This window comes from Passer montanus, unplaced genomic scaffold (genome assembly GCF_014805655.1).
Source record: "Passer montanus isolate IOZ18808 unplaced genomic scaffold, ASM1480565v1 scaffold54, whole genome shotgun sequence".
Lineage (NCBI taxonomy): Eukaryota > Metazoa > Chordata > Aves > Passeriformes > Passeridae > Passer > Passer montanus.
Genome location: NW_024370374.1, coordinates 73,308 through 88,092, shown reverse-complemented (window position 1 = coordinate 88,092; position 14,785 = coordinate 73,308). Strand labels below are relative to the sequence as shown.

At 41.4% G+C, this 14,785-nt stretch overlaps 1 protein-coding gene across 3 annotated transcripts in view; it reads right to left on the bottom strand.

The window, feature by feature from the left end:
- Positions 1-10,722, bottom strand: part of NAV2 (neuron navigator 2) — a 372,985-nt gene extending 362,263 nt beyond the window's left edge. For all 3 annotated transcript variants that reach the window (XM_039724986.1, XM_039724990.1, XM_039724991.1), the window contains exon 1: positions 10,121-10,722. In XM_039724986.1, the coding sequence (XP_039580920.1) occupies positions 10,121-10,195 (75 nt within the window). In that variant the 5' untranslated portion in view covers positions 10,196-10,722. The remainder of the gene's footprint in view (positions 1-10,120) is intronic.
- Between the last annotated feature and the right edge of the window lie 4,063 nt (positions 10,723-14,785).

The following is a 14,785-nucleotide window of genomic DNA, read 5'->3' as shown; positions in this document are numbered from 1 at the left end:
AACTATTCAGTGCAATATAAAAATCCCAATCACCCAGTGCAAAGCAATAGCTAAAGAAACAACTTATTGCAATACAATTGCACTACGTTGTTTTGCACTAAGTGCATACAGTGCATGACATTAGACCATCAATTCCAAGTTCCAGGCTGTTAGGTAAGCAATCATCTGCCTATCTATTCAGAAAGGCCCTTGCCTGTACATGCTTCCATCTATTTTGGCATTTCAATGTGCTGTGCTGCACTTCAGGTTACTCCACAGTTTACACAAGGTGAAAATCTCCCCCACACTCACCTTTCATCCTCTGCCAACTGGTCTATTATGCCATGTCATCTGAGTTTTAAAAGGATGCATCCATGTATTTATTTTCCCCACCTGATAAATATTTATGAATATTTTATTCCAGCCCTGACACATACACACTGTAGCTAATCTTTCTTTTACTTAGTCAAGCATCTTAAAGGAAAAGGAGTTTGAAGACAGGCTACTCCTATTGCCAAGCCTGAGCTCCAGCAGTCAGCATTTAATCAAAATTACACCAGTTTGGAAGGAAAATTAAAGAGACAATAACAACAACAACAACCCAGCATGTAAGATTAACATGAGTTTCACATTAATAGAATGCAGTATTTGAAACCTGCAAAAATTAAATGTTTTAAATAAAGATCTCTTCTTCTGGTGTTTTGTGGTGGTCTTCTCATTCACAGAATGTGAGCTATCAGCCTAAATAACACTAAAGCTCAAATATTATGCAATTAAGAGATGGCTGATGCAACTTTCATTCATTTCTAATATGTTGATTTTGATCAAGGCTGATATGGGAAAGGCACACTTTCAATGACTGAATTAGCACCATCTAGTTTTTGTTTGAGCAGTTTAACAGTCATGTTATGAACCAAGGGAGCAATAATAGAACAACTGAGATCCAGTTCACGTTCATATAACCAAAGAATTCTACGACAATCCAACTTTCCTTACCCTAAGCCTTGCAATTCCGTGATTTCTCCTGTTTCTAACCCCTGTAATTCCTACTGTGTTCGCAGGATTTACTTAAAAAATTTAAGTGTCATAGTACTAAATTGACAACATTTTAAAAATTCATTACCTTGTTTAACACAATACAGCAAATGTCAATGAAGAAACCAAGGCATATGAATTAGGAGACTTCAGAGAGAGACAGTGAGATAACACGGGCAATTCTATCTGCCTCGTTGCATTTTTGGAGTAGTCATATCGGATGTATGTTGCTTATCCAAAACAGATCCTCCAAATTACTGAGGATCTGATAGTCACTGCTGTCATCACAATGAAGAACTGAAAGACTTTAGAAAATGAACTGAATGCTTCCAGCACGTAGAATTCTCATTTTCCACCTATAAGTGACATTTTTCATAACAAGCCTAACTTGTCTCTATCGATTTCTCAACTGTTACCAGATGTCAGAAGCTACTCTCCTGCCCCTCTGCTCCTTGAATACAAGTCCTTTTTTCAGCGCAGAATACTTGAAAAATAGTTACGCAAGTCTGAGTATATATTTATTACAACAATGTGCGATAGCCTCAAGAGACATCTACGCATCATAATCTGTTAGCAAGAAAAGAGTCTTCAATACCATGCTATTTTTTCCCTAATGCTGCAAGGACAAGCTAATTTGTAAGTCAGATAATTTCTTTCTAAAGGATGAATGTCAGTCTTCTGCAAAGAAGGGATTTTTATAATTCTACCACAAAAAAGGCAAGATTTTTTTTCATTGTACCACAAAATCACGTCCACCTTCTCACTGCCTTTTACTTGGGAATGTTGCAGGAATCTCTCAGTCTCCCAAAAATAGGTCTCGTTCCCATCAGAAGATGCAGTACACTCCTGAACAGCTGGAGAAAGGTTGAGGTATCTGCACTGGCGCCATCTCCCAATAATGCTGTGCACAGAGACCATGGGTCACTGTCACATCTTTCCTCTGGGTTACCCTGCACTGCCAGACAAAGAGCAGAAACAGAAAGTGCACTGACTGGGCAAAAGGGTTTGTGCAAGAAAAGGCAAGAAACACAGATGGATTATCCCTTCCAGTCTTCCTCTGCACAGGGAAATTGTGACTTGATGTAGAAAACAATAATAAGGTTCTGCATTACAAAGGGAATTCAGCTTGGAGAATAAGTTTACTTAGTCCAGCAGCCTCCTACCAGTTATTTCAGAGTTAAACCAATATGGCCTTAAACAATTTTAGAAGAAAATATCCATTTTCATTTGTAACATACCTATTTTCCTACCAGGTTCTGTTACATTTTAAGTATTCCTCTTAACAATCATTTGAAAGTAACACATGAACATGAATGCAAACACAGATATAAGATGCCTTTCAAGCAGGAATACCTAAGAAATACACATTTGTAACACTCACCAAGAATTTCTTCATCTGCACTGCACCAGTAAATATGTTTAAAGTTGTCTGTTGTATACTGGATCTACACCTTAACAGAGAAACCTAATTTCTTTGTTAAAGAACATACTTGAGCTTTGCTGCTACTGGAAGAAGTCACTAATAATTGCTTCTTAAAGTTATGAATTGCTGCAGTATGCAAACATAAATAAATCTCTATCACATCTGTCAAACTAGACTATAATCAACCAGAAAAACCCCTGAGTGCCTAAAAATAAATACTGACAAATGCATGTCTGTCTCTCCCTAATGCCTCCCTTTCTAGAAGACTTCAAGATTTGTAATACACCCTAAAATTAGTAAGGAAGTCTGAGTTATCACAGAGACTATTTCCTGTACACTCCTTCCTCCTTTTCCCCATTCCCTTCCTTACCACTGCCTTCACCAGGAATATCACAATAGATAGCAGACCTCAGAGATATCAAATTTGCTCCCAGGCACAGACATAATGAGAGGCAGTGTCTGACTGTTCAATCTGAATTTCCCAACTATTTAGGTTTTGAAGTATTTTATACCACGGCCCACACATTATTCCAAGTGACAATTACTTCAAAGCCAGAGGGTAGCCATTTGCGTAATAATGAACATTTTTCTAAGGAGGTGTGCAGGAAACTACACACTAAGGAGTTTGAATGTATATTATCTGAAAGTCACACTTACTTTACAAAAAAGAATTAAAAACAACCTCTAGTGTTTCTACCTTCTTGTACCTTTTATGTAACAGACAGAGACACCGGTCCTGTTAAATGCACAGGACATAAACTAATTTTTGCAACACTTTCCAGCTGGGGTCTTATGATGTACAAATCACAAATGGGACGGGACTGCTGAGGAATGCATCTCGCTTTCCTAAAACCCTCTAATTTTAATGATTTCCAACACACTGAGTCATGTGACACAATAGTAATTTCCATTGGACTTTTCCCATGTGTAAGGGCTGGGAAGTGGGCTCCTGAAGCAGTGCACAGGTGGAATGCATCCTATGACACAGAAAATTTGGTTTGCTACATCTTAATTGTAGAAAGAATGAGGAAAATGCAGCAACTTCTGCTAAACCACGGTAAAAGAAGGGAATGAGAGACAAAGTGCATTTCACAGCTGCAGAAACATCTCCAGGAACACTCTGGTATTGGGGGTAAATTTTCTTATAATCTAACAAGTAACAGAAGAAATTTTTTTACTAAGCAGAGAGTTCTCTTTAGCATCCTACAACCCTTTTTAATATCAGAAGTTAACTTCATTTTGAAACAAGTGTTCTTAAACTCCAAAGGATACACCCTATACTACATAGCACTTACCTGTATTTACTGCTTAAGCCTTTGGTTTCATTGTCTTTGAAATTAGATTGATGAAGCCATTAGGATCTCAGCTATAAAATCTTCCTTTATACCACAAGATGTGGAAAACTGGAGTAAGAAGCTCACTAAAGCACTGAGCCACAGCTACAGCATCATGTCCAGCTTTCACTCTCTAGCCCACACTCACAAGGGCCCCAGACAAGGCACCCCAAAGCCAGCTAGAGGAGACAGAATCTACAATCCACCCCAGACTGGAGATTTTCCACAGAATCAAGACGTCTGGTTAAATTCTGAAATATCCCAGCTAATTTATGACCATTAATACTTGCAGTCACCCAAGGTAAGAACAATCATCATACATAGTGCCCTATGTTGTCAGCAGCAGCAGCTGGAAGAAGGGCTGGATTTCTTCCCTACACACAAGGCAAACAGCTGATGCATCATCATACTGCTGGGTTTCTGTCCAGCTCTGAAAGATCAGCTATTGATCAGTGCCACTGGCATTACAGCACACCAGACACTGCTGTTGGATTTGAATGAGCAGATGACACCAGTGTAGTCTTAATCTACCACCAGAGAAGAAGGGAAAAAAACAGTTTAAAACAACATGCTGTGCAGATACACACAAATGCGAGCAGGGAAGTTCCTCCAGGTATGAGCAGAGTCAGAGGTGCCATATAAACTCCTTGTCAGCACTGATCCTCACTTATTTCAGACTGGAAATAACCAACTGTTCCATATGGTTCACAACAATTTCAGCAAACAGAAATAATTTCAGACTGATTTTGCACTGTTCAATTAACAGCATCTGCACTTATCTGCTATTAATCTGTCTACCATGCAAGCATTTTCAGAGGTATGCATGCCAGAACTTTGGAATAAACCCTTAAAAATAATTGTTCTGCTTTTTGTTCATGTGGGGGAAGGTGGATATCAGGCTCCCCCAAGCATATTGTAAATCACTCCCATCCTCTATTTTTGATTAAGATAGAGATCTAAAACTCTGTGTCTTGCTCAAAGAGTGCCATCAGCAAATTTGCAAAAGGTGTCACAGATGTTTTCCACAGAGATTTCCAGAGTTCTATCCTTGTAGAATAATGCTTCATTTACATTTCTCTCATCACTTCAGAGCCACAGCATCATCAGCAGCTGTTTATGCATCTCATCAGCTCCTTGGTTTCATCTCCTGATCAACTTCATTCCCTCCATCACAAAGAGGCTTTAAGCCACAGTTCATGTGGAAAGCCATGATAGTCCTGCATGGCTTAAGCCACCTGCTTGCACATGGGTATTTCTTCCACATTCTTGGAACTTCAGCTGAAATCCTCAGTCAGGTTATTTTTGAGATAATTAACTTGACTTGGTATGAGGAAGAGAAATACCATATGTACCTGTGTCACATATAGTTTACTTGCTTTACAAAACAGAGGTAAAGCTCAAAAATGTGGCCAAGCCTAAGACCTCAAGAAATCACACAGAAGCTTTTTTCACTGTACAGTAACAAAGACATGGGGAAAGGTGAGGGCAAATACATGAAAGACTGACAGAATTACACGAGTCAGTTCTAGTGGAGACTATGCCAGAGTCCTCAGGCACATGAAATCCACCACTTGCAGTCTAGTCTTTGATTGGTTGACATCACCACAGAGCCTTTGTATCACATCCTAACATAAACTTATATAAGTTGGAGAAAAATCATGCTTGAATCTTAAAAAGTTCACAAATTCTTTTAACTAGACAAACATTACAAGAGACATCAGCTGAATAAGCAAGATCTTTTTTTAATATTATATAAACATTTTTGACAATATGGAAAATTTCTTCATGACCAGGGTCTGACTGGGAGAGGGCTGGCAATACCAAATCACACTCTATGACTCTCTCATTAAAACCATTGTAGAAAGAAGTTCCAGATAAGATAGAAGAACGAAATATCCTGTTAGCACAGGATATTTCGTTCTTCTGTCTTACTAAAACAAACACAACTACCTGTTTCTTTGAGCCAATTTCCCAGTAATGAGTGGTTTAAAATTGTCACAGACAACACATCCACAAAAAGGGTTACAGAAGCATCTTTATGAGCAGGAAACTTATGACCTTAAAGCAGAAGCCAAGCCCTGGACACACTACCAAGGCACATCCATGTAACCAAAATCTGCCAAATCTGATTCTATGATTATAAGGTTTAAAGTAAGTTTATTAACTTATTATTAATCTTAATTACTGTAATAAAAAATATAAAATTATGTCACGAACTAAAATTTGACAGAGATTGTCATGTTTACATAAGGTTTTAAATATCTGAGAAATTAAGGAGAAGCTGACATTTTCTCAGTTCTCCCACTCAGTGGATTTTTATTGCATGTGTATTTCCATAGAAACCTAGTTAGTTAAATTATCAAAACACCACAACACAGCTTGCTGTAATTTCATAAGCTAAGTCTTGCTGCAATTTATAAGTGGTTACACTTGAATGCTTCCACACTGGCTCAGCAGCACAGCACCCAACTGCATTAATGTTTCAGCACAAAATTCTGCTAATAAACACAGTACTCAGCCACCATTACCCTGCTTTAAAGAACACAAGCCCTCAGCATAAGCAGGTCAATACATGTGAGACTACTTATGCTCTTTAAAGCAACTTTGATATAAAGGTGGAGCAGAGCATCCTCAAACAAATGGGAAGTTTATCAATAATAAGGCAGGAAAAACACAAACCCAGGATAAAGCTAAAGCATATGGCTTCAGTCACGGCTATCACAACTACTGCTCCAACAAAAACAAGTTGAGAAAAAGATGCCTGAAAACAGTGTTAGTCTGCTTGTAACACTGTAAAACTGCAGCTCACATGTTCTTCATTCAAAATAAAAATAACTAAAGGAAAAAAAAAAAGAGCTGAGGATGTTTACTATCAAGTAACAAAAGGGGAAAAAATACTAGAAGACCACCATCAGTTTGGCTTTACAAGGTCCCGCACCAGAGGTACTCTGCCTCTGTGGCAGCATGCCCAGAGGGCTTGAACTGGTATTTCAAAGTCCAGGGTGACAATTTTTTTTACAATCAAAACCAAAAATGCCCCTCAACCCACACACAAAAGTAAGCCTGTGAGGCACACTACTACACGCTACTTTCTGTGCTGCTGACAAAAAAACACAGTCCTTCCTGAAACAGACCAGCCCAGTACTCCAAGTAAGAGCAAATAAATTGCTAATAAAAAATTAAAATCACAAGTCAACCAGAGACAATTGTTTAGTTAGACAAGAGAGCACATCTAAGCATAAAATACACATTTACAGAGATCCTTGCAGAATCTGAATTCACTTCACAATTCCATTTTACTCATCATTAAGTCAAAGAGGGTTCAGTCAGGCAGAGCAGAAGTCACTTCTGTCACTATTGCACATACACATTTCTTTAGGATGTCCCACTAGCTTAGAGTTATGGACCTGAATGAAAAGTCACGAAGAAGGAGGAATGAAGGATGGAAATCAACTGAAGAAATATTTCATTTCAATCATCAGAAGAAAATGCATTTAATCAGAAAACAGGGCAGCACTAAAATTTTCATAACACAGTACATGAAAATGTACCTAAGTAGATTATTTTAGCAGCAGTTTTTACCTTAAATCTCTTCTTCAAAGAAACAAAAAGTCAATATCTGAATTCACTGCTCGTGAGCAATCATCCATTTTATACCAAAACAATACTCTACATACAAATTTTACAGACAAAAGGTCTGTAGCATCACCTATATTACTCTTGTATTTAAAGACTCTGTTGCCAAGGTCATATCCTGGCATAAAGCCTGCTCACTAGTCACATTAGTATTCATGTTGGTAATCCTGCTACCTTCAGATGGCCAGCTTACACGGTTGTTAAACCTGATCAAATTCTTCACTTGTACATTACCTGTTACATGGAATTTAGCTGTGTAATTCCCACTAGATCCAACTTAAGATATGTAGATAGCTGAATCACTGTCCCAAAGATTAATATGAGTCCTCTTAAAGTCAGCCTGGGAAGCTGTGAGGACTGAAAAGAACCTGTTTTGGCTGATTTCAGCAAAATCAGAGGCAGTCCAGTTTTGAGTTCTTGAAGATCAGCCAACACATAAAAAGCAAAATCCCATCCCTCTAAAAAACAAGCACAAATACTAAATATTGTCTTGCTTTAATCAATATAGCTACTAAGTTGATACTTAAAAATACACTTTTAAAAAGAAACCCAGCAAACAGGAAACTAAGCTTTATTTCTACACCACAAATGCAGACATAGCGTTCTATATTATACTTGGGAAAGACAAGCCAGATCCATCATCGAGGGGTGTACATACACAGACACATTCTTACTGCTTCAGAAACACTAAACAATGGTTGAATTTATGTTCATAAAATATATGGCGATAAAAAGGATAATGCACTCACCTGATTAAAAATGAGCTTGGTCTTTTTTCTTCCAGCACAAGCCTCATTTTCAATAACAAAAAAGTGTCTATTGATAATTAATTTTAATGGCCTTTGATCACCCATACACCTTTCCCTGTCAGAAATCTAAGAACTTTAAGCTTAGAAACACTGAAGTTCACATTACTATTCAACTCCATAATAACAACAACTGAGTTGCATCAACATTATCATTATTCCAAACTGATTTTTCCCAGTAAGCAAAAGTCTAAGAAAAGCTCTCATCAGTAACCTTTCCCTGAAAAATTCTATACGAAATGAAATATAATACTCTGTTAAGACTTGTTTTGCAAATAGAAGTGAGAGAGATCATCCAAGCATGCAGAGTCTTTAAAATGGATCTTACATATATCATTATAAATTTAATAATCTCCATGTCGGCTAGAGTTCAAGTTAAAATGAATGTCAGCAAAGCATGACCAATTGATGTTATCCCAGCTGCCACTGAGCCTCACTTGGGGTTATATTATACATTCAGAGGCCCCGTGCTACATGTGCACCAAACACCGAGAGCCAGGAGCAGATGGGAGATGTAGGCTCCCACACCTATCAGCAAGGAGAGACAGACATAATTGCATATTAATTTTGGTGCATCAAAACAATTACTGCACACTTCAGTGTCACAGGTTACAAATGTTTTTCCCATCACACCCCAAATGCAGGATAATGTTGTACACTTCTGAACGTGGAGAAAAAGTGTTCTAGCAGCCTCCAGAAATTAAGCCAATAGACAGATTTTGTTTCAACCCTTATTGATTTACTTCAGTCCCAAAATGCTTCCTTGAAAAAAAGTAGGAGGAAGACCTTGGCAGCTTGTCAGTTAACAGATCATGCTTGGTGCAATTAAGATACATTCAGGAGTTCCCCAAATGCTATTTCTCTCCAAGCAAGCAGCTGCATTTTATCCAATTTCTGAAAGTTTTCCAGGCTGCTTAGATTTCTAATGGCGTGACAGAGAAATCACTTTTATTCTTCAGCAGACCTGATGAAACTGTGACACAAACCTCCCTCTCCCTGAAATTAGACAGTGCTGTTGAACAGCAGAGTAATAGCTGACGGTCAACTTTTTTTTTTCTAACTCAGTTTTCAACTGAAATAAAAATCATACTGGGGAAAGGAGCTCTCCACACAGAGCTGAACACGGGGTTTTCTATTCCCCATCAACTCTGCGTGGAGGACGACATCAATGATTTATACAGCACAAACATGTCAAGTTGTAGTGTGCTTGACTGGTGCCAACAAAACAACTTTGGAGTCCCAGTTGTTCCCAGCTAGTTTTGTCTGAGACAAGGACTTCACTTAGGTCAATTTAGTACACCAACCCATTAGGATGGGATAACTCAACACCACCTTGACAAACAGAGCTGCCACAAAGCACTTGTACAAAATAAGGGCCAACATCTGACATTAAGCACATTCCACTACATTTTGATTCAAGCCAAAATCACATCTAGCAACTACAGCAAAACGCAAACAGTTCCACCAAGACAATGAGGACACTGACAAGTGCACAACATTCTCAGCAAATGAAAACACCAAACACCAAGAAGGCATTTTTCTAGCCACTCCACTAAAGATATCAACAGGAAAAAAGCAGCTAAACTCACAACAAGTCAATAATCTGACCAGACTCAGTAAGAGTCTGTACACTTCATTTGCACTGTATGTCTCTTCATCAACAAACAGCCAGAATTCTAGAGATTTTTCACTGATATCACAATTTCCCTTTCCCTCAGCTCTTTGCTCCATACATTGGAAGAAGAGAAAGACAAACATTTTCTAAAACATATAATCAAGAGATCTACAGCTGGCTGAGCATAGTGAGCAGCAAGTGCAAGTGATAAAAGCATTATGTAGAGCTATTCTGCCACTTGCATCTCCTTCGGCAATTTAAGCAGAAAGTGTTCCCACCTTTTGTCACTTACCCTTTTTTGATCTTCCAGTCCATGTGTCACAATCTTTCTTTTCTGATGTTGGCTGGATTCAGAGCCAGATTCCATTTCCCTGCTACAAAGACTCTTCCAGCCTCTTTAAGCTTTCTCTAAAAATCCATAGTATAAACAATAAAAATCTAAAAATAATTTTTTAAAAAGCGTGACAATTCCTTCAAACTTCGTCCATTGTCTTTTATCATTCTTCAAAATTCCTGTTTGCCATCACTGCTCATTATCCTAACAAGCAGCCATTCTGTGAGCCTCTATATCCTAGAGTAGCTCAGATGAAAGTTTCCATGCAAGTGCCATACAGAAGGAAGACAGAGCTGAATCCAAACCCACTAGTTTGTGCCACATTACTGCTCCATCAGCGGCCTTTTCAGTGCATACCTGGCACAGATAATTTATATGTCAATAAAGGTGCAAATGTGCATTTAATCCACTGTGTTGATATTATCAGCATCCCTCTCATGGGCCGCCTTCCTCCCATAAATCAATGTAAACACTTCGCAGTGATAATTGCCTTTTGCAAATCTAGCAGGTGTTAATTACATAAAATCATCCATGTACACTTGTCATCTTCTTCTATGTATTCAAGCAAATACCTAGAAGAGGGAGGAAAAAAAGCAGTTTTTACCAGCTTGAAAGAAAACATAGATACTGATGTTCTTTGTCCACCACCAGGAGCCTCAAGTCAAAACTGATACAATAATTACATGTTTTGAACACACTATGCTCCTCATTCAAGCTACTCAAAATGCTCTGATGCCTGTTTAGAGTGTTATCTTGCCTTTGGGGCTTCTTGCATAAAACCAGCCCAGACTGACAATACTGTACATCAGAGCTGAACCTACTGCAACAACACTGACTGAAGCCTGCAAGGATCAACTCAAAACTCAGCTTTCCAAGGTTCAGAGTGCCAGACCTAAAGCCAAAACCATTATTCTTCTGGGGTCTCCTACCCAAGGATCTTTCTCCACAGTCTGTAAAGTTAATGAGTGCCACCTCCCAAAACCCTGAACATCTGAACACGATAATGCAGGAACAAACAGGTTATATTATTGCTTGGGAAGGAAAGTGGAGCAGAGCCTGAAATCACAGCTTAACAAGTCAACCAGCTTAAATGCTGTTCTTTTTGTAGTGAGAGGCACAAGTTTACTACAGGAGACAGAGTCTCCTGTGTTAACTTTTAAGGTGGGACCAATATCAGCAGGCTTCAATACAGGAAATACACATTTACTACACTGAATTCCATACTAAAAAGGCTAAACATTAAATCAATTTCAGCCACCTTAGCTGAGCTTGGTATAAGAGCACAGATTTAGCTGCATGTTGTTATAAGCCCGGTAAGCACCAAAAAATCCAAACCTATGTCCTGTGTAACAAAGGAACTAACAAATAAGAACATCATAAGACACTCTCCCACCACTGAAGGATAAACAGCATAAAAAAATAGATTTCTCGCAACACAGTGGAAATGCTTGTTCTGCATGCTGACATCCCTTGCTATGCCAAGGCAAAGATCTTGACAAGATAACAGGTAGAAATACTGCTTTTGCCTCTCACTTCAAATGCTCTCTCACTGCTCCTCACCATGAAGCAGTAGGTCATTAAGCCAGTTCTCTTTGAAAGAGCACAGGAAAGAACACAGCTGATTGCAGCATTGCTTTGCCATTTGAAAGTAATCTAAAAACACATCTAACCCATTTTGCAGAGAAACAGGACATTTCCAATTCTATTTTGAACCAGAATCTCCTCCTGATTTGTGGTTTCAAACCTGCCATGGCTATTGCCACATAAATCAGACAGGTACCTTGAAGGCAATACATGGCCTCTGACCTTAGCAACAAATATCACGAGCAAAAAAACCCCAAAACTTTATAAATACCCTTAAGCCCCACTGAGGAAAACTTTTCCTCTCCAGTGATTTCACTGTGATGTGACACATGAGACTGCATCAGTCACATCGTGTAATGCCATGCTGGAATAGCATGACATAACCAGTGCAACTAAGGACAACATGAAAGGTCCCCTCAACTAGAAAGAAAGAAGAAGTAGTAGTGCAGTCTCTGGAAGTTCCTTTGCATTCAATGTTCCAGCTTTAACCATCACGGAAACAGCCTCTCCAGGGAAACACGTGAGGATCTATTTGTATGTAGTACTTAGTACATGACTGCAACCTTAGACCATGTGTTATAGGTATTTAGTGTCACTGCCCAAGTCAGCTACATTAAGCTTCATCGATTAAAAAAATATATATTAACAGGAGGAAAAAAAATGCATCCTGAGGCTTAGAGAACCATTTCAAGTCAGCCACAAACCAAAACATTTTTGAATGTTCTGAATGTAAAAGTAAGTTTAACTTTTTAATCTATGTATATATCTGATTGTGGAAATGAATTAGTAACAAATTTAATTTAATGCAAATTAATTGGCATTAAATACAAAACAAAAACTCCAAGAAGAAAAAAAGGTAAGGTTTACTGGGGCAATCACCACATAGCCAGAGACACTGACACCAACAAAAAACCCAACTGACCCAAAATCGGTGTTACCCCATTCTCCCATCACAGCAACACCCAAAGCCCCCAGTCAGCCTCTAGACCCAGCTGGGCTGTAACTGAACATCCTCCCTGAATCAGCACCTCTAAGAGCTCAGAGCCTACACCTGACCATGGCTTAAACACATTAAGAGTCTCAATGAACCACAGGTGAGTTGATAAACTTAAGCCGTAGGGGCTCCACCTGGGTATATCCTACCAGGGTCCATCGTCAACACACAGTCCCAAAAAGGTCCCCACCCGCACAGAATGTCGCTCACATTTACCTCGCTGGACACCCAGATCCTCAAGGACGCCGCCTGGCCGCCAGTCTTCCATTCAAAGTAACGCAAATTAACACAACTTTTGGGGGTTTTCTCGTTAAAATGTAAGCAATCACGCAACAGAAGGAATTTCTAATTCCCGCAACTTCCCGTGGTTCGGGAACAAGCAAGCAAGCAAATCCACAAGTTCTTTTTTTCACACGGGGAACGGCAGTCTGTGAGTCCCGCGGCTGTGTGAGGTGCCAGGCAAAACCCCGTGGGTCTGGGGGCACTGCAGCCGCGTCCGCCCAGGGTAGGCTGCGGGGCGGGCGCCCCTCTGCCCGGCACACAGCGACAGATGAAATAATAGCAGTAATGTACAAATAATCACAGAGGGCAGCAGCAGCACGACCCGCCCGGTGGCCAGCCCCGCCCGCGCCCACCCCGCCAGACCGCGCCGAGGGAGCGGCGACGCCGAGCCCGCACCGCCGAGCCCCGCACAAGCTGCGGCCCCGCGGCCGCTGCCGCGGCGGGGCGGGCGGCTCTGGGCACTGCTGCTCCCGCGGGCCGGCGGCCCATGCGCCCGGGGCAGGGCAAGGGGCCGCCCTGCACACCCGACTCTGGCTCCAGTGTCGCCGCTCCGTGCCGCCGCCACAACTCACTCTGGCGTCGCCAGGACAACGAGCGCCCGCCCTCCACCGAGCCTCCTCCTTCCTTCCCTCCCGCCCTCCCCGTGGCGCCGCCCGCGCCGCCCAGCGCGGGGGCTCCCACGTGGGGCTGCCACGCCAATGGAAGGCGGGTTGAGGCCGGCGGAAGCGGCGGAGAGCCCTTCTCAAGGCGGGAGGCCGTGGGCGTTACCTTCCCGCCACCCCCCCGGCCTCCTGCCCGTCCGGCGTCCCCGCGTCACCTGCCCAAACAAACCCCTGGAGGCCGCAGTGTCGCCAGCAGAGCGCTGCGGGCAGGCTTTTGGATAGGGCGTGTCATGTCCCTCGTCTGCCCAGCCCAGCCTAGCCCGCTGTCCTACGTGCCGTCCCTGTGCCTTGGGATCCTGCATCTCTGCAGGACCGCGGGCACACAGGTCCGGGGGATGCCGCCCGAGGGATACTACTTGGCTGTCGCACAGCACTATTAGTGCAATATATTGGTGGTACCAAACGTGTCTTGATTAGGTGTGTATTCAAAAAAAACCTGATGTAAACGAGGTATCACCCTCCCATTAGTGCAGATGCTTGCATTGCTTGGAGCTGGGCCAGCTGCTCTGGTGCCTCGCAGGCTTTAACAAGCCAGAGCTAGTAAGCCAGGCTGGGTATAAGTTCACTCCTCACAGAGCCACTTAGGAAGCGCAACGCTAGTTCTGGAAATTCCAAGTAGCTGCACTGCAGAAGGTTCAGCAGAAGCCATCTTTGGTCCAACTTGACTTTTTGGCCCAGCAGCCTTGGTCAGCCTGACTGGCCCACACATCTTCTGTGGGGGAGTAAAAGGAGTGCTAACAAATATTATCACAGCTGCAGAATAAAGGGGGGGTTTATATAGAAAGATTTGTCCCCAAACTGAAATGCACTTTTTGTAGTGGGAGTGCTGTAGCACAGTGTTCTGAGCGGAATGTTACTTACTGTCCTAGTCTGGGCTGGCTGGAGGTCACAGAAGTAGGATAATGCTGAGGGACTGTTGATTTCTGAGGGCAATAAGCTGGTCATGCTTCACCGCCTGCTCTGACTACAATCCAAGGAACCAAGAGTGGCTCCTGCCATCCACCCTCCACCAGAGACCAGTAAGAAGAGGAGTGGTTCCTGTTCCATGGGAGTATATATGCAGAACGTCATCGGCTTTCACCCTTCCTATCCCAGACAAGA